This window comes from Oreochromis aureus, linkage group 18 (genome assembly GCF_013358895.1).
Source record: "Oreochromis aureus strain Israel breed Guangdong linkage group 18, ZZ_aureus, whole genome shotgun sequence".
Classification (NCBI taxonomy): Eukaryota; Metazoa; Chordata; class Actinopteri; order Cichliformes; family Cichlidae; genus Oreochromis; species Oreochromis aureus.
Genome location: NC_052959.1, coordinates 7,361,336 through 7,386,423, shown reverse-complemented (window position 1 = coordinate 7,386,423; position 25,088 = coordinate 7,361,336). Strand labels below are relative to the sequence as shown.

The 25,088-nt window shown below is 41.7% G+C and overlaps 1 protein-coding gene across 1 annotated transcript; it reads right to left on the bottom strand.

The window, feature by feature from the left end:
• Positions 1-1,886: 1,886 nt before the first annotated feature.
• On the bottom strand, positions 1,887-24,551 carry col6a1 (collagen, type VI, alpha 1). The gene is made up of 35 exons (XM_031756040.2): positions 24,282-24,551; positions 23,506-23,635; positions 22,910-23,110; positions 22,657-22,816; positions 21,471-21,584; positions 21,340-21,360; positions 20,510-20,530; positions 20,379-20,423; positions 20,220-20,273; positions 20,074-20,118; positions 19,721-19,747; positions 19,596-19,622; positions 19,434-19,478; positions 19,291-19,344; positions 18,687-18,749; positions 18,543-18,605; positions 18,401-18,454; positions 18,274-18,309; positions 18,129-18,191; positions 17,792-17,854; positions 16,018-16,080; positions 15,098-15,160; positions 14,947-14,997; positions 14,824-14,859; positions 14,663-14,725; positions 11,612-11,677; positions 10,557-10,592; positions 10,163-10,199; positions 6,972-6,980; positions 6,745-6,878; positions 6,241-6,338; positions 5,304-5,490; positions 5,043-5,214; positions 4,759-4,788; positions 1,887-3,895 (listed from the first exon to the last, which is right to left on the bottom strand). Exons 1-35 carry the CDS (start codon positions 24,367-24,369, stop codon positions 3,291-3,293), a joined length of 3,024 nt encoding a protein of 1,007 aa, XP_031611900.1. The 5' UTR covers positions 24,370-24,551; the 3' UTR covers positions 1,887-3,290.
• Between the last annotated feature and the right edge of the window lie 537 nt (positions 24,552-25,088).

Below are 25,088 nucleotides of genomic sequence, written 5' to 3'. Positions count from 1 at the left end.
GTGAACAAGGAGGCCATGTCATTAGTTTTTCTTCTTTTATACCCTTTCTTGCCAGCCACGCTGTGGAGTACTTGGACGTGTGTGATGGAGCATTGTCCTGCATGAAAATCATGTTTTTCTTGAAGGATGCAGACTTCTTCCTGTACCACTGCTTGAAGAAGGTGTCTTCCAGAAACTGGCAGTAGGACTGGGAGTTGAGCTTGACTCCATCCTCAACCCGAAAAGGCCCCACAAGCTCATCTTTGATGATACCGGCCCAAACCAGTACTCCACCTCCACCTTGCTGGCGTCTGAGTCGGACTGGAGCTCTCTGCCCTTTACCAATCCAGCCACGGGCCCATCCATCTGGCCCATCAAGACTCACTCTCATTTCATCAGTCCATAAAACCTTAGAAAAATCAGTCTTGAGATATTTCTTGTCCCAGTCTTGACGTTTCAGCTTGTGTGTCTTGTTCAGTGGTGGTCGTCTTTCAGCCTTTCTTACCTTGGCCATGTCTCTGAGTATTGCACACCTTGTGCTTTTGGGCACTCCAGTGATGTTGCAGCTCTGAAATATGGCCAAACTGGTGGCAAGTGGCATCTTGGCAGCTGCACGCTTGACTTTTCTCAGTTCATGGGCAGTTATTTTGCGCCTTGGTTTTTCCACACGCTTCTTGCGACCCTGTTGACTATTTTGAATGAAACGCTTGATTGTTCGATGATCACGCTTCAGAAGCTTTGCAATTTTAAGACTGCTGCATCCCTCTGCAAGATATCTCACTATTTTTGACTTTTCTGAGCCTGTCAAATCCTTCTTTTGACCCATTTTGCCAAAGGAAAGGAAGTTGCCTAATAATTATGCACACCTGATATAGGGTGTTGATGTCATTAGACCACACCCCTTCTCATTACAGAGATGCACATCACCTAATATGCTTAATTGGTAGTAGGCTTTCGAGCCTATACAGCTTGGAGTAAGACAACATGCATGAAGAGGATGATGTGGACAAAATACTCATTTGCCTAATAATTCTGCACTCCCTGTACATATTAAAAAAAGAAAGCTCTAAGCCTAATCTTAAAAGTAGTGAGGGTGTCTGTCTTCTGAATCCAAATCAGGAATTGGTTCCACAGGCCTGAAAGCTGCAGGCTCTGCCTCTCATTCTACTTTTAAATACCATAGTAACCACAAGTAAGCCAGCAGTCTGAGAACAAAGTGCTCAGTTGGGATAATAAGGCACTATGGGATCTTTAAGATATGATGGGGTCTCATTATTCAAGAACTTGTATATGAGAAGGATTTTAAATTTGATTCTGGATTTAGCGGGGAGCAAATGGTGAGAAACTATGGGAGAAATATGCATTTTGGATCAACAGAAGACTTTCCAGGGAACTTTGAAAACAGCCTGACAATAAAGAATCACAGTATTTTAGCCTACGAGTAACAAATGCATGGACTAGTTTTTCAAAAATGACTCCAAGATTCCTCACACTGTTAGCGGACATCGAGGTAATGCCATCCAGAGTAGAAACTACGCTTCTAAGATTTTTAGGGTTGATTACAATAACCTCAATTTGTTGGAGTCTAGGTGAAGAGAAATTCAGTCAGGAAATTCAGTCATTCGTGTATTGAAGACTTCTGTAGTTTAGATGTCTGTAGTTTAACTAATTGCTGGCTTCACAGATAAATATGATTGAGTATCATCTGCATAGCAATGAAAATGTATGCATTGTTTTCTAACACTACCTGAGAGATGTAAAAATGATTTTTTTCTCCTCAATGTTTTAATCTGAACCAAAGAATTGTCAGTAGAGGTACATGAACATATGTGAATGGATCTTTGTAAACTAGCTTTGCGAGTGTGTGCATGTGTGTGTGTATACTGGACAAAAACAATCACAGACACTTAGGTGCAGCAACCTTTATTGAAGGAGCTCTTATGAAACTACTGCGGCTGTGCATCTCCACGGTAAAAATATCTTCTTTAACAAAAAGGGTAGAGGCTGATACACTGAAACTAGTAGCACCACAGATAATAACAACAGCTCAGTGACTCTGAGCCAATGAAGATAACAACAACTTTGAACTTCCACTTAAGGGCATCTAAAAAGGTGTGTGTATTTTTCTGTGTGAGTAGGTGTGAGAAGTGCCATGTTTATTTTCAAGGTTTCCGCCATGGCAGATTCCAAGGTCACTGAACCAATGTATGTGTGTAAGCGTGTGTTTGTGTGAAACTGAGGCTTTTCTGCTGCACAGACAATAAAGAACAGGTTTTTGTCATTACTCTATTATTTGAACCAGCGACCATAGCACAGCTGTTTATGGAACAACGACCCGAGGCTCTGTGTAAAACACACACTTACATGTAAATGATGTCCACACACAGAGAGGGTTCACACATACTCACAGACAGAACCACACAGGTAAGGTCCAGCTGTGGAGTTCTAGTGAAGCAGGCTTTCTACATAAGCCTATCTGATGTCACATCCTGTTTTGGTGATTTAATATAACTTTGACATAATGAACAGTGTGAGTTTTCTCCAATTGTAGACCAAGTTAACGCTTAAAGATCATGGAGGTGGAGTTAAAAATAAGTATGTTTTCAGTTCACAGCTGTGATTGGTCACTTCATTTTGCGTTACTGTCACACAACAGATCTAACACCACTTGAAAGAGTGGCTAGTACTATAATGAAAATAAGAAAAAAGAATCTGGATTAGACTTTAAACACAATCCTTGAAAGGGCAGGAGGTCTGGTCCTGGAGAGACAAGAAAGTGCTGTTTCAAAGAGCCTTGTTTAAATCGTCGGTGATTAGCTGAAGTCAGAGCTGACAGTGATACAGGGATACCTGAGTAGAAATCAGCCTACTGCAGATGAAAGCTAGAAATAGACACGGGCTAATACTGATGGCTCTCTAGGACCAGAGTTACTCATTTATTTGGCACTTTTTTACCCTGAACTTTACCTCCAAGGCAGAAATTTATAGTGCACAGTCTCAAAAGTTCTAAAAGTGGGTGGTTTAGGTCAAATACCTTCATTTGGTTATGATCCCAGCGAAGGCACGGGGGTTTGTACACAGCCTAAGATGGTCCGCCTTGGAGGATCAAGTTGGGGTAAAAAAAACCAAACAGTTTTCTGGGTAATTTTTTGAAGAAATTTACATTTTTTTCTGCCACACAATCATTAGTCGTTTTACGACATTTCTTTCTTTTCTTTTTTAAACACAGTGTACTGTAAATGAGTGAGACTGGATAATCATTGGACTAAAAATGTAAAGCGTATTAGTCCTGTTTTATGGTGTACCCCCATTCAGGGCATGGACACCCTGCGGGAGACGGTTTGGTAAAAGACCCCACGGAGCAGAGATGGGTAGTCTGGGAGACGGAACAGATGGCGCTGAGCGTATGTGAGGTTGTCCTGTCGCCCTCTGCTCACCAGAGTGCGCAGGTTGGCCTCGTTGACCTGGGTGCCAGATGAGATGACAAAGAGCTCAATACCAGCATCCGCCACCTCGCGAACACGCTTCTCCAGGACAGGCTGGGTGACGCCCTGAGACCTCCCGTCAGAGAAGAGCACCAGCTTCTTACTGCCTCCTGATCCATCGCCGCGGGAGGCTAAAGTCCTGATTGCAAACTCCAAGGCCTGGGTCACGCTGGTGCCATCGTTTTGGAAAGTAGCTTCTTTGATTTGATTAGACAACACCGTCAGATTGACATTCAGCGGCGCGTCCAAGCGAACATTCCGACTATACTGGCCCACACCCACTCTAATGCGGGCGCCGAGCGACTGGTTTGCGTTCAGGAAGCGATCAGCCAAGTGTTGGACAAAGGTTTTGCTTATTTCAAAGTTCTTCTGGCCTACGCTGGCCGAGCTGTCCATCATCACCAAAATATCGGTACTTTGAGGAAAATAGACTGCAATATAAGCAGAAATAATACACACAACACATCTGGTCAGAGATTTCCAACACAGCAGAGAGAAATACTGCATTTATTTATGATGTATTTAACATCCAGATTCTAATTTATTGTTGGTCTTGGGTCTTTTTCAACTCTCGTTCACTGCATAACGTGACTGTGTTGAGATGTATTTTTTTCAAACAATCGTTAAAATAATATAAAAAAGGCCGCTTGCGAGGCAGATAAGTAACTAAAATTAAATTTTAGCCTAAAGCTTAGAGACAGAAACTGATCGTAAAAGGGAATTTCCTCTGGCCACTAAGCCCAAAACATAGTAGGAGGGCTGACTCTGATCTGAATGTCAGGGCTCATATTTAAATCCAATCTTTTCAGCATGTGTTTTCCCTCATGTCCTACAGATGTTGCATACTTTATTTTATTTTTTAATTTCTATTTAAAAAAAAAAACAAAAAACTATAGTTGAACTATATCTTCAACTGTTTATTTTTATTACTATTTTATTTTTGTTTAATTTCTTTTTACATTTTTAATGTAATATTTTAAGATCTGTTTTTAAATTGAGTTAAGCTTTATTTAACTTACTCACATCTTACCTACAGGCCATTTCAAATTTAGATTTATTTCTTGTCTGTTGCATATTCATTTATTATATAATGTATTTATTCCTCCTTATTATGTCTTATTGTCAGCTGTGAAGCACTTTGGTGCACTAACTTGCATGTAGGGTCCTATACAAAAATAGCGTTGAACAGTTGATTTTTGAATGAGCGACCTAACACATTGTCAAACCCAGTAAAGTAGTACAAACATAATACAACCCCGTGTAACTGTGTATTGGAAAAGAATAACAGACTTACTGGGGCATCTGTAGTCTGGGCATTTCTTCTCTGTAACAGAAAGCACAAGATAAGTCCATTTATTTCCAAATGACTGTTTCCAGCTGGTTAAATAACTGCAAGATCAGATACTGGCATGTTGTTTTGTTACTACAAAGACGTCTTTAATGTTTCTCCATCACTGTGACTGACACAGACGCCTGGATATCGGCATATATCGTAAATACGGTGTTGCTAAAACAACACTAATAACTAGATAAGCAGTGCATTCATAGGCTATTTAAATATGTGGAGCTGTGCTGTACCTTTACAGATTCTGTTTGTAAGGTTCTGCAGGAAATTGTCGTCGAGAAGTTCAGCAAAGTTATCCAGCACGATGGAAAAGCCTGGTTTGGAGTCACTCATACACGCCACGCTGTGCAGCTGCTCTTGGTTGGGCTCACGGCCTGCGTAGTCCTTTACTCCTAAACCACCGACCTAGAGAAGCAAGGGATGTTTTAGGTTTGCCTGTACAAGGATGTGATTCAACCTTCTACAGTGTGTGTTTCAAAGTGTGTCACACTTGCCAGGAGGCCTTTACCACAGAGTATGTCGAGGGGGGTCTCGTCTCTCTCAGTATCAGAGCGTCCATCAGTGAGAACGAGAACGACTTTGTTCGTGTTCCTCATCAGCTTGATTGTTTCGTTCAAAGCATAATCCAGGGCCTCACCTGTGTACGTGGCCTCAGCTAGCCACTTCAGGTCTCTCACTGCCCTACACACACACGCACACAAAGAAAACATGCTGAACATCAAAACATAAGACAAAACATACAACATCCTGTATTCAAAGGTTCTTTTATTTTATACATTTAAACAGTTATTTCTGTTTCCAGATAAGTGATTACCACTTAGACTGTATTTAACTTAACAGCGACAGACCTACTTCTGATCAGATCTATAGTGCTGTTTTTTAGGATAGAACCGTCCCTCATTGTCCATTATTGCCATTGTTTGTATTGAGAGCATCATAAAGGCATACAGGGGACGTTACTTTGGACCTCTGACCTGTTCTTCAAGGTCAAACTTTCTAACTTTTATCTTTAAAATTTTAAAAATTACTTAAATATCCACTACTTTTGTTTGTATTGGCAGCATTTAGGGAATGATCCTGGTATACGGGGATTCTAAATATACCATTATAGTTTGCATCCATTTCTTTCAAGTTGACCCCAAAATGTCTTATAACTTTAAAGAAAATATTATCAAGAGAAAGAGAATGAGCAGCCTTGTTAGTTAGAAATCTACTTTAAGTTATACAGGAAACTGTCCATGTTCATGTCCAGTTATTGAAAAATCAGTACCTATATCCATTACCTGCTCCTGCATAATGTTTGTGTGATCAAAGTAAACATCTGCAATGCTACCCTTATCCCAGTTTTTACTGCACTGCAAAATTCTTAAAGTATATTTATAAAGAACAAAGAAAGCGAGAGACTCCTGCCGCACGCGTGTGTGAACTCACTGTTTGAATTCGGTGAGGCTTGAGGTTAGTCTGACATATTCTTGGGCTTTCGAGCCACTGTACTGGACAACACTCACTGTGGACTCGTCGACAGCAAACTGGAAAGAAAAAAACAACCCCAAAGCATTGCATGGTGACTGTGTGTTTTGGTCTGTGTGTGTTTTCCTCTGTCAACATTTCTGTGTCCCACCCATCCTGACTAATTGCAACCAAACTGGGAGAGGAGAGTCACTGGAGAGACATAAAAGCATGTTCCAAACCCAAGAGAATATCTTTCATTCACACTTTTCTATTTTGAGGTTTGTTCTCGAGGCGAGCATTTCGTAACATCTCTGAAAAACAGCTTTAGCACCATTCTTGAAATGATTTTAAATAAACAACAAAACCCACAAAGGTCAAACATGTGGCTGACAGATGGTGGCAGAGGTTAGGAAAAAGGTGAAGAATATGAAATGCAATGCTGTCAAATGTCAAAACAGAGGATAAATTAAAGGAGGATGTTACCTTGACTTGCTGGTCTTTTATCAGCCTGTCAATGACTGTGATGATAAAGTCTTTGGCAAGAGCAAAGTTTGTAGAACCAATACTTTCTGAGCTGTCCACGATGAACGCCAGGTCCACTGGTGCACACTTACACTCTGGAGACACACACATGAATAATTTCATAAAGGCTAATCGTCAAAGTAGCCACAGACAGTGGAGAACAATATAGGCAATGACTCCAAACTCACCACAACAAGCTGGGGGTGATTAGAAGAGCATGGGGAAAAAACACAAATCAAAGTTAATGAAATGCAGAGATAGATGTAGCATAATACAACCTGCTTTGGTTTTCATTAGGGTTAGCCTAGCACTGAGCTAAAGAAGGCCAACTGTTTAAAGTGGCCCTATTACACCAAGTTCCTGCACCATATTTGTATTTTAAGACTGTGTAAGATCAGCTTTGCTTTGGTTCAGTTTTAGCTGTTCTTTTTTTCAACTAAAAACTTGCAGCTCTCAAAATGCAATAAATGCCATCTTCTAGTAAAGCACTGGCTTAAAATACCTGAAATATTCTGTGAAAAAAGTGAAAAGAATCCTCAATGTTTACTCCATATTATGACCCAAGGAAAGCTGCTGTTACTTTTCCTCTGGTGATCTAAACTCAAACGCTATCATTACAAGTTTCTGTGTCACACTGCTCTGCATCTGGCTTTCATTTCCAGTTGAAAGGAAACAAGGGAAGCGATATTAGCCTTAAAATCTTTCCTGTTGTGAAGAAACAGAGAAATGAGCAGGAAAATGCTTGTGGCACTTTCCGAAAGGACTGTGGCTGTGTTTTGAGCACTTCTCTTATGATACTTTTGCTGCATTGATGGAATGAATATGCCAATGGCGCAGCTGGTTATGAACAATGGCTTTGGACTTCAAGTCAACAATGGTAAATATAAAATCCTCTCATGCTAGGCACAAAACCATCCAATACATTCAAGACTTACAACCTCTGAAAGCAAACGTTTGGTCATGACCCTGTTCACATAGGAAGATGACAACCTGCCAGTTCAATCAGCTCAGCAGTTCATAAGTGTCCAGCGACCTCCAGCTAAGACCAATATGTCAGATGTCTGTCAATCATCCAGGTCATGGTAGTCTTAAGAGCTTGTCTTAACTTCTTTAGTTTGTGAAAACGTTTCACCTCTCATCATTCCACAGCACAACCCTCAGGTGTACACTTGTACTTAAAGGACAATGACAATGTTCATATTTTGGACCGAGTAGACAGATGGTTTGTAAAACCAGTAAAGGAGGCCACCTGTGTCCATTGCTATATTGTAGCCACTGTCTTGAGATCCCTTCCCCGTTGCTTCAACCCCCACTCACCTCACCTCAAGTGACATCAATAGGTCACATGACAGAGGAGGGCAGGGTCTCACAGTAGTTTCGGTCTTAAACCCCGCTGATGGCATTAACCAATAGTCAGTAGCAGGTCAAGTAGCAGAACAACAACTCTCAGGATCATTTCCAAAGGCGACAACACCCAGTAGAGGTTAAATACCTGAGACTCTCCACCTTTCGTTTTTAGAGATGAAGAAGCGTCTCTAAGTCCAGTTGTGTTCTTTTTTTCAAGCTCTTAAGAATATTTCAGATGCAGACCTATGATGGCCAGCAGATGTGCATAAACAGATGTTTGTGGACCATGTCTAACTGTTTGAACACAAAGTTTATTTGGATTTTAAAAAAGGAATCGTGGTAGAGGACTATATTACAGCAGTAGATGTTGATTTCTTTAAACACTGTTAGTGGAGCAACATCCTTTCATTCATTTTCCAACACTTTTCAGGGTCTGGGACACAGGGTCAACAGTCTAAGCAGAGATTTGGACTGCCTCATCTTTGCAGTAGCCTAAGCAATTATGCAGTGGCAGCACTCTGCACCACTCCTGATGCTACACCAATCCATCTGTCCATTTCCCTGAGATAGCTGAGCAGCAACTCCTTTGTGACCTGGAATGAGCACTCTACCCTTTTCCAGCTGAGAACCATGGCCTCAGGCTTGGAGATGCTAATTCTCATTCCTGCAGTTTCACACTGGGTTATAAACTGCAAAAGCAGAGGTGATCCCGAGGCCACGAAACCAGAAATCCTCCTCTGCTTGACAATGCCTAAAAATTCCCTGTCATTAAAATTTATAACTAAAATCTGTGTGCAACCCTGCTGGGTCTTACCTAGTGCTGGCAATGCAAACCAAGCTGTTACTGAGGTTGTATAGGCACAGAATGGCCCATGACAGCAGGCCAGACACCTCATACTACTAAAGCAATCCCAGAGGACACGCTGAGGGATATCTTATCCAGGTCCACAAAACACGTGTGGTATCCTTGAGAGGAAAAGGAGTTGGTCATGTGTTCAACAACCAGAATGAAAATCAAATTATTCCTCCTGGATCTGAGGTTCGACCAATGGACAGACTCTCCCAACAGCACCCTGACCAAGAACATCCCAGGGAGCTGAGGTGTGCTGATTCTGCTTAAGTTGGACCACAACCTTGTTTTCCCCTTCTTAAAAAGAAGAAACATCACCCCAGTTTGACAAACCAGAGGCACTATCATCGAGTTCCATGCAGCTTTGCAGAGGTGTATCAACCAAGACAGCCCTCCACTCGAGAAAGTTGCCCAGTCTACATGACACTGAACCCCACTGACGGCTAAGTTCCTCAATTTTCTTTTCTTCACAGTAGGTTTCTAAATTCCCCTCTTTAAAACATCACCTTATCATGGTGGAGGGGTTTAGAGCCTATGCTGGGATGGGTCTCTCAAGGCAAATTAGTGCTGGGTATGGATGTCCAGTTTGAGTGATACTCAGTATGGTTTCCTCCTCAGTTACAATACAATCAGGTTCAAATTGAAAAGGATAAACAGAATAACTCCCTGTTTATCTCAATGTAAAGTCCAAGACTGTTCAACATCACTACCCAGACTGCACTGAGACTTTTTAAAAATCAGATTTAAATGGATGATGTTCATTTTAATCGAACAGACTACACATGTGTTTTTAGTTAGTGTAGACTTTAAGCCATCCTTTTTTCTGACTGGGTGATCCTGACAAACAGAAGCTTTGAACAGCAGGTCTTCTGTTCTCTTAGTCAGAGCTATTTGCCCGAGATGACCACATTAAGGAGATCCCCTGTTTATGACATCATACAAAACCAAAAGTCTGAAACTGACATTCTGAGGTCTTAACTTTTGGCTCACAGGGATTACTTGTACATATGCTGACCTCATTACACATCTGCAATGTTCAATATTCGCACTCACCACTGTAACTGTATATATATAGATATATATAGATATATACACATATATGACAGAGAAACCTTTAACATAAAGAATTTAATTTCTGTGAGTGGGAGTTCAAGCATGAAAAAATTTAAGTCTTGAACTTACAGCAGAGCTTCATGATGATATCCAGAATTTCACATTCCTGAAGAGAGAAGCGGAGGATACATTACAGTATGGCCACAGACTTACATCACATTACATAACATTCAAACATGACACACAGCCAGCTCCCTGACTGCTTTTGAGCTGCTCCAAAGGAGAAGAAAATGAAAACATGACTACGTGATATTTTACTTAGAAGTCAGTGAGCGGCTATGGGGTTTTGCGTTCAGGAAATTGGCTGTGTGGCTTTGGACTGAACATACAGTATCAGTTGCAGATGCAAAACTTGCACAGCCTCAAGGCGGAATTAAGTGTGTTAGCACTCTGATGCTACGGCTAAATTGAGGGCGAAGGCTCACATTAAATGGATTGATTCAATTTTTATCTTGATACTCACATCGGCTCCTGGTGGTCCGGGAGGCCCTGGTGGTCCCTGAAAAGGAGATAGGGAGACTTGAGTGATTCATCCTCCTGAAAAATGTCTGTGTTTTTTTTTTTTTTCTTTTTCAAACTGTCCAAAAATCTATCTGGTCTGGCTTCAAGATGACAGAGGAAAGTTTTTGTGTTTTAGTTGGAATTAAAAAATATGGAGGGCTTCTTTGAAAAAGACGTTACTCCTCTGACTGTACACCAGGTTTTCACCATAACTGAACCCACAATCCACGCCCACACATTTCGTGCTCGCCACTGTCGTTCTGCAACAACATCTGAAACGTCCAAAAGTTCACTGCCACAGAATTTTGGGAGGTTTTTTTTTTTTTCACTCGGCTGCAGGAAAACCATCTGTTATGTTTTAGCCGACATTAAGCTGTTTAAGAGCACTCGTTTCTGCGTAAAAGACACCAGACTAGCAAACACACATTAGAGAATGAGAAAGACAGGGAAAGAGAGAGAGAGGGAGAGAGACAGCTGTTAATTGTAGAGGAGAAACAGCACTCGGAGCACATGACGTGAACTTTTCATACAAAATATGCACAGAGACACAAGACAGAAAACGGAACGGGAGAAGAAGACATAAAGCAGGGAGAACGTGAACGTGTCCTGTGTAATGGTTTCTCTCAGAGAACGTGCTATCATTTAGATTCATGTCATATTTAGATTAAACTTTGTTTATATCTTCACATGAAGCAACACCACAAACTTCTTGCCAGTTTAAGGAAACATAGGAATGATTTTTTTTCATAGCATGTGGTTTGGTGTAGTGGTATCTGTCTGAAACATGGAAATGGACAGAGTTGACAGCTAGCTGTGCTCTTGTTAGCTCAGTTTCTTAAAAGCCTGCTGAGTCGGTATTTCTTTCCTATTATGAAGAATTAATGTTTTAATGAATTAACTAATCAAGTGTACATATAACAAGAACAGAAAAAATATTCATGTCGGCATTGCCCATGAATCTATGTTTTACACATTCATTCACCACGAACATACGTGCACACTCAGTGTCATTCTTACCGGCTTGCCCTCAGGCCCTCTGTGACCTTTGGCCCCTTTTGGTCCTGGACGCCCTGGTTCGTCATTCTGTCAAAAAAAAAGAAAAAAGAAAAAAAAAGAAAATGAATGGAGATTAAAAGAAAGGGTCACACCTTTGTTTTGTTTTTCTCTTCTGAAATAAATTATTGTAAATCTTTTCAAATTACAGGATGAAAAGCTATTTGAAGAAACTAAGTTGATTTACACACTAATCACAATGAACGTGCAATGCTGTGTGGCAAAGCACTGCTAAACAACAACCACAGCTTTTGTCATGAGCTCATAGTTTTGTCCAAACTGGAAACAGCTGCAGTGGCACACACTTTTTAGATCCAGAGTCCAACTAAAACCTTTATAATGTATAAGCGATTACCTGACTGCAAAACATCCTGATTAGTGTGTGTGTGTTCATTTGTTTGCTTTTATATGACTCTGTGCTTGACTATGGAAATAAGTAATAAATGTAAAACTTGAGAAGAGTTTTGTCTCTGAGTGTGGTAGTTTATATCATGGAAGTGGAGGAGGAGGAGAAAGTGGGGCACCGTCATTTATTTTTGTGTACACAAAGATACAAAGACAGTGCATTCCTGCCTGCTCCACACAGTTTCAGAAATTGTAAGCACGAGTTTGTTGCCTGATCTTGGAGAAATCCACTGAAGTGCTGTGCCGTGTCTCATCAGGGCCAGCTACCTAACTATGCAGCGGGATAAAGGAGCCAAAGCCCCTGCAGCTGCTGCACCCTGACCCACAGCTGATCGCTGTGAGATTGTGGGCCAGCCTGCAGAAGCACAGAGAGCTAAACAAATTGATTTAGGACAATGATCACATCTTTGAATTCTATGTTCCCACAGATACTTTTACACACTTAAAAATTTGAGAATGACAGCAGGCAGCTGAAAAGAATTTCACAATAATCCAAAGCTGAAAGCAGATACCAAAATAAAAGACGATTAAAAAAAAAAAAATCTTTCAAACACACGAGAAGAGCAGAGACTGTTTTAAAGAGGGTGCTTGTGTGTTTTAAAGGGCTCATTTTGGATAAAAGTGTATTTACTCTCTTTGTTTAAACGACTGCATAAAAAATGGAACACACACCTACACGCACGCACACACACACACACACACACACACACATATCTCAGCATACATGTGCGCACAATGCATGTGATTCCAATTACTGCTCAACTTCAAATGCTAGGATCTAATGAACATGAAGTACATAATCCACAGTTACACAAACAGCCAGACAAATCATAGGCTTGATTTTATGGCGTCATATTTAGCGATCACATCCAGATGTGACTGTTTGTCATACCTTTTGCAGGATATGATCTTAAAAGTATGTTAGCCACAACTTTAAATAGGTGGGAAAGCCACGCCGTTCACAGCCTTCCACCATCCAACAAAAAAAGTTTTTTGTGAACAGCTGAGAATTTGTGGAAACAAGAAAGTCACTGTCTAGGGAGAAAGACATAAGAAGAAAACAGAAATGCATGCATGCCTCTGAGAATGAGTGGAACATAATAACTTCTTTCTGTTCACTGAGATTTACAAAAAAAATGGCATCTAATTATGTTAACTATGTTTTTTTTTAGTCTACGATTTTGTCATGGACTAATACAGGGTGTGGTGTGGTACATCATTTTGGTAACTAACCGGACTTGTTTTGCAAACCTAGATGAGAGAACAGTCACCACTGTCACTTCCAAATACAAGGCTGCAGGCAACAACAGGTTAGCTTAGCACCAATTCTGCTAAACTAATTCCTGTGTGTTTTCAGTGGTTTACAATGACAGCATGCACCCACCAGCACTTCTAAAAGCTAATCTGTCTTTTGTGCAGAATGCTGACCTATGTGCCAGGTCAGCCCCTAAAAACTATACAATTTGAGCTCTTGTTGAACTTTTTGCATATCTCAAACAAGTATTATTGAGTTGAGTTACGCTAGTCTTCATGCTTTATGCTAAGCTAACCAGATACGTTGGGTTGCCTCATGTATTCACTTAACAGAATATGCCCATTACTCTGCTGTCAGAGTGAATGTATACATTACTATAATACCAAGCAAATATGCTAACTGTTTAGCCATTTAGCTTGATCAGCTTTCCCTCTTTGCTTCTTTTTTGCTTGCTTCCTATTGAGTCTTTTATAGTCTCCCCTCGGATTAAAAATACCTATCAAAATGCTTACAATTTGGAATTGCTGTTCTTTAGCAGATCATACAGTGCCACTTTGTATACCAGGCAATTTCTAGAAATTTCCGTAGGTTGCTGCCACTTTTTTAAAAATAAAATATTGGGTGACTGGGTGAATTGTATGGCATCTTATCCTGCTCTGGCTGCAGTAACAGAAAGCTTTTGATGAGTGGTAAACTGATCTGGCACTGTAAATCCACAGCTCACAGAGTGTGACTGCTAAGCAGGAAAAGGTCAGGGTGCACTGATGTATGGATAGAAACTTTTATGCCATGAAACTTGAAACCATGGAAATGAAATTATTTAAACGTAAACATGGCCAAGTTGAACCAGGGGTTACAGCACCGCACGCTCATCGGACACGAACAATCTCACACACACACACACACACACCCACACACACACCAGAAAAAAAGTAATGCAGTCCCCTCATCGTCTCTGCTCACTTCCTGGTAGCCTTGACAACGACATATACACAGCTGCATCAGCTCAAAGCCCTCATCCCCAATGTGTTCAAAAGTACTTAAGAAAGCATTTCCAGCTGCTGAACAGGAGGAAAGTGTGGGAGAAAGACAAAAAAACAAGAGCAGCAAAATATTTCTAGAGTACAGAAGAAAAAAATAATGAAAAGAAGAAGACAAAAAAGTCACTTTGTAGTATGAGACGTGTTAAAAAGACACCAAATGAAGAAAGAAATATGAAAATATGTCTAAAATAGTAGCCGTGTGACTCATATCCTGTCAGCTCTCTGTGCCAAGAAAGGAATGGAGGAAAGATAAAATGAGATCAAGAGCGAGTAGCAACTCAAAAAGGAAAAAGAAGTCAGAGTTGGACTTACATCGGGGCCTGGATCTCCGGGCTCGCCATCATCTCCTTTGGGTCCAGGAGTCCCCCGGCCGCCCTGATAAATGCACAGCAGATATAAACAGTTACAGGGGAGCACTGGCAAAGACAAATGATTAAATGATAATGATGATAAAAGGGCTAAAAAGAACCTACCGGCTCACCGGGGTCTCCACGGGGCCCAGGGTAACCCTAAAAAATAAAACCACATAAGCTTAAAAAATATACATGGTTACAGCGAGAAAGCTGCTCCACGTATGAGATGCACTAACTACCTACCTGGAAACCATGACAACCTTCTGTGCCATTTCCTGGAGCACCATCCTCTCCCTGAAATGAAGAAAGAGAGACACTTACAGATCCTTCTGCACACACACACGACCGGAGTTATGATTGATAGCACACATCTGTCTCCCCCTCTCTCACTCACCCTCTCTCCCATAGGGCCTCTGTCTCCTGGAGCTCCTTTGATTCCTCTCTGCCCTTTGGGTCCCTGAGAGAGGAAAGGAATGATGAGATTAGAAACACATGAAATACAACATGAAAACATTTGGATATCGCTGACAGATACTGAGTGTGTGTCTTTGAGTTAATGTGTGGACCAAGACTGTGAACCAGTTCTATTTCTTGAAATTTCACCTGAAAAACACCTAAAAAAACCTTTCCCTGATCACGTCAGTGGGATCAGACGGAAGTTCAAATTCTAAATCAGAAAGTAAATGGCAGCCTCTTGTGATGATTCAATAAATAATCATGTGATTCAGTGAGCTCTAAAACCAAATTTGATTCATTAGAAAAGAAACACAAACAAAAATGCAGCATTTGTTTTACTGACAGTAATACTGAGTACTGATCTGTTTTACTGACACTTCACAGGCTTAATTGTGTAACCACCAGTATCTGCAATCTGTCAGAGATTCTGGCAAGCTGATTGACCAGACTGTGTGATAACGAGCATCAAACCACTTTAGAAATAGTTTTAAAGAGTTCCAACAGACATGACAAATGAAAACAAAGCTGACTCACAAAATTTTTATGGATTTAAAGCTAAATCAGCAGGTTTGTAGTGCTTTAGCCTTTGCTACCTGAAAACACAATGTCAAATCTTTACTAGTACTTTGTAAATGACATGAAAGTATGAGACAGTCCCTGTTTGTTTCTAACTTTCGTCAACTTTAAACAAAAAGGCAGACCAAAAAAGTCTCTCGTGTAAAATTACAGTTTTAACTTTGGCAGATAAAGGGCAGTTCATTTAGGAGCCTCACGCTCATGGAGAACAACAAACTCCCAGAGTCTTCAAACACTCCTGCACTTTCATTACAACCTGTACATTTGTTTTGTTGGACTCACTTCTGGTCCGGCTGGGCCTTCATCTCCTCTGTACCCGGGAGGCCCGGGCTTGCCAGCTTCACCCTGGAAAACAACAACATTAATGACAAACTGTTAAAACACTTTTACTGTACATAACAAAAAGGGGGATTTTTAAAAAATAAAGTTTTACAGTGTCACCATTTAACAACTACAGTTCCCATTTCTCAGTCTTTGCCTGAGGAAAAGTTTCACAATTTACTCAACTCTTCCCATCGCTGTGTAAACGTGAGCAGATAATCGCCCGGAGAGCAGTGAGAAAAGAAATTATGATCCCGGCATTGTAACATTATTCAATAGGATGTTGTGAAACAATTAAAAGTCACTGCTAAGATCTGGTAGCATCTCCGATGATCTGGAGCAATCTGAAACACTGTATACGACGTTTAAGTTTGGACTGTCAAAACAGACCTCTGTGGAGTAAGTTCAGTGAGTTAAATATGAGAAGAAGCTCACAGTTTTTTATGAAAAACTCGATGGCCTTTATCGCCTAGTCTTTTGGTTTTAAAGCTACAATGGGCATTGCATTAATAAAGATCACTAATGCCATCTCCATGTGTGTTTTGCCTAGTTTTGCACAACAACGAGAATAAAAATCCTTTTGCAAAACCTTGTGCACTGCATTTGAACCATAATTTATAATAGAAAGTGTTATTAGAGGGCCCCAGCTTCAAACAGGTGAGCCCAGCTCTGCACAGCACTGATGTCATCTACTTTGCTTGTTCTTGAAGTGAACAGAGCAGTTGAGTGACGCTAAACCGTGGAACCGAGTGTGATTCTGGATATGACAGCAAATAAGACAAAGACACCACAGCGCTTCTTTATATTCTAGTTAACACACAAAAAATACTGTTAAACACTCCGTCCATCCATCCATCCATCCATTCGCTTCCGCTTATCCTTTCCAGGGTCGCGGGGGGCGCTGGAGCCTATCCCAGCTGTCATAGGGCGAGAGGCGGGGTACACCCTGGACAGGTCGCCAGTCTGTCACAGGGCCAACACACAGGGACAGACAACCATTCACGCTCACATTCACTCACACATTCATACCTAGTGACAATTTGGATTATCCAATTAACCTATCCCCTCAAACTGCAACTCCTGTAGAGTAATGCTATGCAGTTATTCCAGTTGTCCGTTATTCTATGTTTTCCATACTAATCATTTCCTTAGTGTTCACTGACGAGGAAAGTAGCACAGTCAGAAGCACAAAAGAGCCATTGAACGCTCTGACATCACGGAGGTTGCCATGGCTGATGCTTGTAACGTATTATTATTATTACACTGCCTGGTGCCTTATTAAGAAAAACCATGGTGAGGCTTTGGCTTGAGAGGACAGAGAGAAGAACTTAGTCAGAGGGGAAAGAGTGACTGTTGATGTTCCCAGGAGGAGGAGTAAAACGGAGAATAAGAGGAGGGGAGTGGGGGAGTGTGTGTGTGTGGGGGGGTAAAAGCAGGGTGGAGTGGGAGGAGTGGCGCAACAGCCAGGTCTTACTTCTGGAAAACCTGCCCAGTTTATTCCCACTTAACATGAAATATGCACGCACAAGTGCTCACATGTGCACGTGCACCCACTAACATGTTCCTACTAATGGGAAAAAAAGGATAATTCCAGAGAAAGAGCGAGTGGTTTATAGTTGGGGCTGTGCCATGCTACACCACGCAGCATTGTAAGCAGGGCCGCTCACAGCTCCTGCTCGTGCCCGTTTGAATGCATGCATGTGTGCTCGTATTTGAGTGAGTGTTTCTGTCTTACGGGGGCCCCGTTGCGGCCAGTTGTGCCCTCCCTCCCTTGTTCTCCGCGGGGTCCTGGATCCCCCTGGCAAGGAAAAGAACAAATGTATAAATTAGACTAAAGGCATTCAAGACAGTAACAAAAGACAAGGAACGCAGACAGAGCCAGGCTTTAAAAAACAGTCAGCTCAGTGGGAGTACATGAGGAATTACATAAAAACTGCTCCATTAAGGTCAGTGTGGTTACAGTGGACTCACTATACATGTGCCAAACTGAATTTCCCATGAATTTCTGAGGAGAAGATGCTGAACTGGGGAAGGCCCCTGAGGGACTGGGGCTAAACTTTATCAGCACTTACCGGTTCTCCTCTTGGGCCTCGGTTTCCACGGGAACCTTGCTCCCCCTTCTCTCCAGGTAGCCCCTACAAGAGATTTTCAAGATGGTAACGTGCATTTTGGTAGCTGTCACACACAAAAACACCATTTTAAAGTCAATATATTTACTTTCTCGCCCGGAGGTCCATCATCCCCTGGTAATCCCTGAAATGCAAACATAGCAGAAAGTTATAGAAGCTACAGTGAAAGTCATGAACTTCATTTTTTTTTTGTTTTATCCAGCTTTATCGCTTACATCATCGCCGCGCTCTCCTTTGTCCCCGTCAGGACCACGAGGGCCTGGATCACCCTGTCACGACACACGTGGTTAATTCTGTATCAAAGTTCCTGCTTTGTCATCTCTCGTCGTTTCTGTGTTTCTCTGTACGCTGACTCACCTTTGGGCCCAATGGTCCATAGTTTCCAGGTCGTCCTGGTTCGCCGTCCCTCCCGCGATCTCCCTGGAATGAGCACACAGCACCTTAATACAGGGCGTTAAAGGCCACACAAAATTCCAGCACCCAGAACTTCTTCTCTCTTACTTTTTCTCCTTTAATTCCATAAGAGCCAGGGTCTCCCTTTGGTCCAGACTCTCCCTGCGAGCCCTGGAAACACACAACACAGAGACAGTTTCAATGCATGATCATAAGCAGCTGAGGTAAACACTCTATCTTGGAGGCTGCCGTACTTGTAAGCTCATGTATGTGTGTTTATGTTTACAGTACAGCTATATGGACTCATCCAAACAGTCTGACAGAAAAGAATGTAAACTAAGTCAAAGATTAAAGAGCACATGCTCTCGGTCTGCTGGCTTCAGGAGATACTGGGCAGAATTAGTGTTTGGACCAAATAAAAAGAAAGAGAGCGACATTCCTAGGCATGCACACAATAGCTAACGGCTAATCTGTAAACAAAGACGCTGACAACAGCATTGGCTTATCTGAGGGTGTGTTAAAGTGTTCAAGAGTGTAATTAAGACAAAACATAAACTCTGTTTGTCCCAATGTCTACACATCTGATTGCACATTTGCAACTTTTCTAATTAGTATCATGGATCTCATGATTAGCTCCCATTTGCACTTGGCTGAGTGTTAATGGTGCTCGATTAAAGGTCATAACAGGTTCAATGTATATATTTAAACTCACGTCTTGTCCAGGAGAGCCTTTACAGCCAGCAAGTCCAGGGAAACCAGGTTCACCCTAAAGGGGAAAACACACAAAAACATCTAAAAAACGGATACATCTGAGAGGAGAAAGATGGACGCATCAGACGGCCGGACTTTACTCACCTTGCGTCCATCGATTCCATCCTTTCCCCTTTGACCTTTGTCTCCCTGAGAAGATGGAACAGATGGAAAGGATAGAAAGAATAAAAGTGACAGGAAACCATAAGGGCAACTGCCGGTACAACGGCCTCTCTCTCTGAAGACAAGAAGTCAATGTTAGCTCACCTTGTAGCCTTTGTGTCCTCTTTCACCCTGCAGAAAACACACAAACACAGAGTCAGTCGCTCGAGAATATTAAAGCACAGAACTGAATCTTATTAAAATATATATTTTGGGGTATCTGACAGTACCTTGTCTCCTCTCGGGCCACGGTCTCCCTAGAAACAGAAACACATAAGTCATTATTATTACACAGTATGGGGACTCAGGAGAATGATAAGGTGGGAAAACTGACTGGGGGTCAGCGTTCATGACTAGACAAACATACACATACTCAGAGTTACCAGACAGCCTCCTCTTGAGAACTCAAACTTAATGTACTTGGAGCAGGACTATCCTTCTAGTTTAATTAATAGTGAAGACAATTTGAAAACCAAATAAATACTTTGCTTCAAAATATCACAAAGGCTCCCTTAGATCCCAGCTCCACTGGTGTAATAGTGTTTTTGCAGTCTATCAGCATGTTTTATTAAGTGCACTGTACCTTCATTCCACTGTAACCGACAGGACCAGGGTCGCCAATCCTGCCCTGTAAGAAAGAAATGGGAAAAACAGACAGTTTTTCAGCAGGTGTGCCAAGTGTTGGATGCCGCATCCTTTTTATGCTTATTATTGGAGGAAGCCACCTACCACATCACCAATATCTCCCTTCTCTCCTGGCATCCCTGGTCTACCTCTTTCTCCCTGTAGAGAGAAGGGGAGGATGGAGGTTAGTCAACAAGGTTTGAATGGGACGGTTGGAGATCTGTACATAACTACATCTCTCAATATTCCCAACAGATATCCCACCTTAGAACCAGAGTCTCCATCTGGTCCTTTGTCCCCTCCAGGAGCCTGTAGGCAAAACAAAAGTTAGCTCCAAAAATATAGCCCAAAGAGAAATCATGCTTGTGACTTATAAAATTAAAAAAAGTACTTACAACGCAGTCAAACGAGCAACACTGGAAAAAAAGAACAAAAGATCTTAAAAAATGAAAAGTGTGTCTCTGCATCTATGGCTGTACAGAATATTGGATATTTTTTATGCTCAAATCAAAGTAAGACATGCTGTTAGCCGGGTGCCATCGCACTGGAAATACAAAAAACTATGTTTTCTGGTGTCACCTGAACCTCTCACATACACAGCAGTAAAAACAAAAGCAGTTATTATAGTTTTAATGGTGATGCAGAAATAATCGCAGCAATCTCAGCTTAGCTTTTGGATGTGGTGACTGTAGCATCTAGTGTGTGTGTCCTCAGTGACCTCTCCTAGTTTCCTGTTTAGTGAAGTTGTTTAGTGAAGTTTACATCTCAGTTAAGATACTATAGGCATCCAAACATCCAAACTTTATTTGTTTGTTTTTTTATTGCACTAAACAGCTCCGTAGCAAGTAACTAAGTTCACTTGCCTCAAGGACCTTGAGGCAACTGTTGTTATAAATTGGTGCTATATATATAAAAAAAAAAAGAGTGCAGCAGAGAACCCTGGTTTTTAAACACTGCAGTTTGACTCAAAATGAATCAGCAGAGCTCATCAGATACAAATAAGATGTTAGGCTGTTTCCTTAAAAGCAGAGTGCTTAATATTTACTGAGTCAAAAATTTGTTTGAACAAACAAGAGCTGAACATTATTGGTGACATTTATTTTCTAGCCAGCCTTCTCAGCCCCAAACATGAGAAAACCCAGGCCGGCTTCTGCAGCAAAGCATGCAGCAATCAGTGAAGTTAACTTTATCTAAATAAAAAAAATAAATAAATAATTGGACATACCACATCCTTTGTCTCGTTTGTCTGGAAAGAAGAGATAAACCAGGAGTTAGTTTGAAATCCAAATGTTTAAATGTTCAGAGAAGAGAAGAGAAGAGAAGAGAAGAGAAGAGAAGAGAAGAGAAGAGACGTACGATCATGTTAATGATGGTTTCAATGGTTGCCATCTTGCTGGTTCTGAGGTCATCTGCAGCAGTGAAGTTCTGTCTGTAGTTGCGGTCTGTGGCAATGAGAGACAGCCTGGCTTCCTGTAAATCAAACACAAACATCTTTATCTACAAGCCGGAAAGAAGCACCGATTTTCCCTTCTGGCCACACTAGTATCCGAATGATTAAGATTAACATCTGCCAACATGTTCTTCCTGACATTAGCCGGTAGAGGAAAATTGTGAAATCCACCACGCAGAGACTCCTTGCATAACATGGTATTAAGATTAATAATACTTGTTTTTAACTGACTGTGAACAGAACACATTAAAAAAAGCATTTTCAATACAGTGCATGCAGAGTTTAATCTGTATATCTGTTTAATCTAAACAAGCCATGATGGAATCAAAAACATTTGGAAAGATAATAATTTGTTTTTCCAGAATTTTATTTTCTTCAGTTTCTTATTGGCTGTTGCTCACAAACAGAAACAGGTGGGCGGAGCTTCTGTGCTTACAACTAGAGCCATGAGCCTGAGATAACCATATTAGAAGTTTCAGCTTTTACTGACATCCAGCAGAGCCAAGAGCTGCCTTAGCTAACACTCCATACCATATAGAGTATGAGAAAAAGTGGAAAAAGTGGACTACGCTCTTTAGCTTCACATGGCATCAGAAAGCTGAGCTGACCAGATCATCCAAAGAAAAACATCTTCTTAGTATGACATTTCTGTCTTAATGCATTTGCAGACAGGATTTGGTTTATAATCACAAGTAAGACTTATCCCTTATATTTCACAATTTAAAAACACTAGAACAGATGTCTTCATCAGACATCAAATAACCTTTATCATGTACACATGGTTATGTAAGTATAAACCTATGAAAAAAAGCCTGAAACTTATTTAAATATCAAACTCCGAAGTCAGAATGAACTGATAATAGCTAATTAGTGAAAATGAAAGGCCAAACTTTAACCCCCCAACAATGTAGTGTTTGGGGGTTACAGTTTGGCTTAAGGGCTGGAAAATGTATTTGAGCAATGCACGCCTTCATTTGTGCAAAGTTTAAAAAATGATCTCTGTGTGTGTGTGTGTGTGTGTGTGTGTGTGTGTGTGTGTGTGTGTGTGTGTGTGTGTGTGTGTGTGTGTGTGTGTGTGTGTATGCGTTGTACCTCCTGGTCAGGTGAGATGGCAACAGCGAACACTTTGACCCCGTGTAGCTTGGCTTCGTTAGCAGCCTCCTGCACACCTCCACATGGCTCTTTGTAACCAGTAATAGGATGTCCATCAGTCACCACCACCAGATACTTGTTCTCATGGTAATGGGAACCCCTGCAAGCAGGTACACACGTACGCAAACACATTCAGAAATGTTGTCAGCGTCTTTATTATTTCAGGGTGAAACTATGCGCGTGCTGTTATTACCCAATGAGCAGCTCAGCGAGGCCCCTCTTGATGGCACAGTCGGTGTACGTGCCCTTGCCGATGTACGCGATGTTGTCGATGGCCGTCTTCAGGGCATTGCGTTCGGTATTCATGTCACTCAGCTCCTTCACCAGTTTGACTTCGTCACTGTAGTGCAGCGCTCCTGAGTTCCATGTCAGGATTCGGTCACACTGGTGGCGCCTGGATAAGCAACGGTATTAAAATCAAACATGGTACAGACAGGCAGGGGTGGACCAGAACTAGGCAGATTCAGTCACAGTCATAGTCAGAGGGCTTTCCTTAAGTATTTCTTTTTCATTCTGCTTCACACTTTCATCCCACTATATTTCATATATAAGTAATTGGCAGAGTTCTTTCATTTAATTAAAAAAAAATCTAAGCTCAGGTGTTCAAAAAGTTACTGTGTTACATTTCCCCAACTACAGCCACTGTAAGTAGTGGGTGTGGTGGGTCAAAAGGGCTCTGCACCTGTAGCCACGCCCACAGTGTATCCGAGTACGCTGTACAGTGCTCCTTGCTGGTACCTGAAAATTTCCTCCAGAACTGAAGATAATTTGTGTGTGTGTGTTTCTTACATGTCTTTGAGTTGATCTATGAAGTCCTTGGCGAAATTTTTGATCTGGTCAATATAAAAGGAATCCGGTGTCCTTCTGAGGGCAACACTCTCAGATGTATCCAGGACGAAGAACAGGTCAACAGGACACTCTGTTCACAAAGCAGACAATCAATGACTGTGATCAGCAAATATAATCCCACGATTTTTAAAAAATGAAGAAGAAAAAATGATCCACCTAATGTGATTTCTAGCTGCTTAGGTTTCTCTAAACGTGTTAACAATCAGCTTCAAGACTGGTGAAACCAGCAGAAGTCATTTACTTCAGCACCAGAGGCCTACAGGTCATTATAATAAGCAACATTAGATCATCTCATTTGCTGATCATATCATACAGGTAGGAAACCTCAGCAGACTGTCTGCATCTATAACGTGGCTGTTTGCACAAACACCTGTCCTATGACTCCTGGCACCTCGGTGGGGGAGCCGGCCTGAGGTTCTCGGCTACTCTGACATCACATATCAGTCTGCTTTACCACCAACTCCTCACATGCCCATTAGGTAAAACGACAGCACCGAAAGAGGGCCTGCTCACAGCGGACTAGGATTCTATCATCTTGGTTGTTAGTGCATTGCTGCTGTGGGGCTTTTCAGTCAGATTTCGGGCATGTAACCAAAATACAGCAAACACACGACTTCATTGCATTCGACAAAATAAACACACTTCAAGCTTCAAGTGCAAAAGAATCGCACTAGAGCATCTGCTTGGAAAGCACCAGATGTTTTCAGCAAACTTACCAGCAACCCTGCGCCGTTGTTCCTGCTGTGGTTGCGCTCCAGCCATGAAAACGCACAGCAGCGCGAGGAGACTTCTGAGAGTCTCCATGATTAAACTGTGAAAGAACAACTAAACCACGGCACCCCAACCCCAGACAAAAAACAACTGCGGCCCCAAGCCCGACACCTCTAAACTAATTTGGTGAAGTTTTGGCGATCCAGAGCTCCGCCGCAGTTTCTCCGAGGCGAAACCCAAGAGCGCGCAGAGGAGGACCAGAGCGCACGGTGAGGGGAGAGGAGGGGGGGAGCAGGAGGAGGAGGAGAAGGAGGAGGAGTTCGTAAAGTTTCCTCTGAGGAAGATGAGGGGAAGCAATGTACCAGAGCGCGCATGGACCAGCAGTTTACTCCAATTACCCAGATGTGCAAGCTTCCTTAAAAGGGGTCAAACAATAAACTGGTGACTGTCAGCGAGACTTCAGCATTCACAGAGCCGATTCTTTTTCTTTGGGCATAAAGAGAACATGTGGAAACTGGACATTTAGTTTTTCAAACAGTTTCACGTCATTTATAGAGAGCGCCCCTTTAATGTTATTTGGTCACTACACGGGTGCCCCTTCATCAAACTGCCTACATGTCACCCACAAAAATCAAGATATGCAAACCAGAATAGATGACGCTGAAATCACTTCATGTGGCTTAATGAAAACCATGTGACACACATCTTGGAAGCATTTTGAGCTCTATTTCTGCAGAAATCTGCGGAAGATGGGGTGGGGGTTGGTGGGTGGAGCTTTAACACATCTGGTTCATTTTAAACGTCCAGACCCA

Bases quoted from the DNA above. Each gene is read 5' to 3' on its own strand.
- col6a1 (XM_031756040.2), bottom strand. From the start codon at position 24,369: ATGGAGACTCTCAGAAGTCTCCTCGCGCTGCTGTGCGTTTTCATGGCT. The intron at 18,606-18,686 runs GTAAGAGAGAAG...TGCTCATTCCAG, and splicing joins ATGGAATTAAAGGAGAAAAA to GGAGATCGCGGGAGGGACGG. The intron at 14,860-14,946 runs GTAGGTAGTTAG...TTTATTTTTTAG, and splicing joins AAGGTTGTCATGGTTTCCAG to GGTTACCCTGGGCCCCGTGG.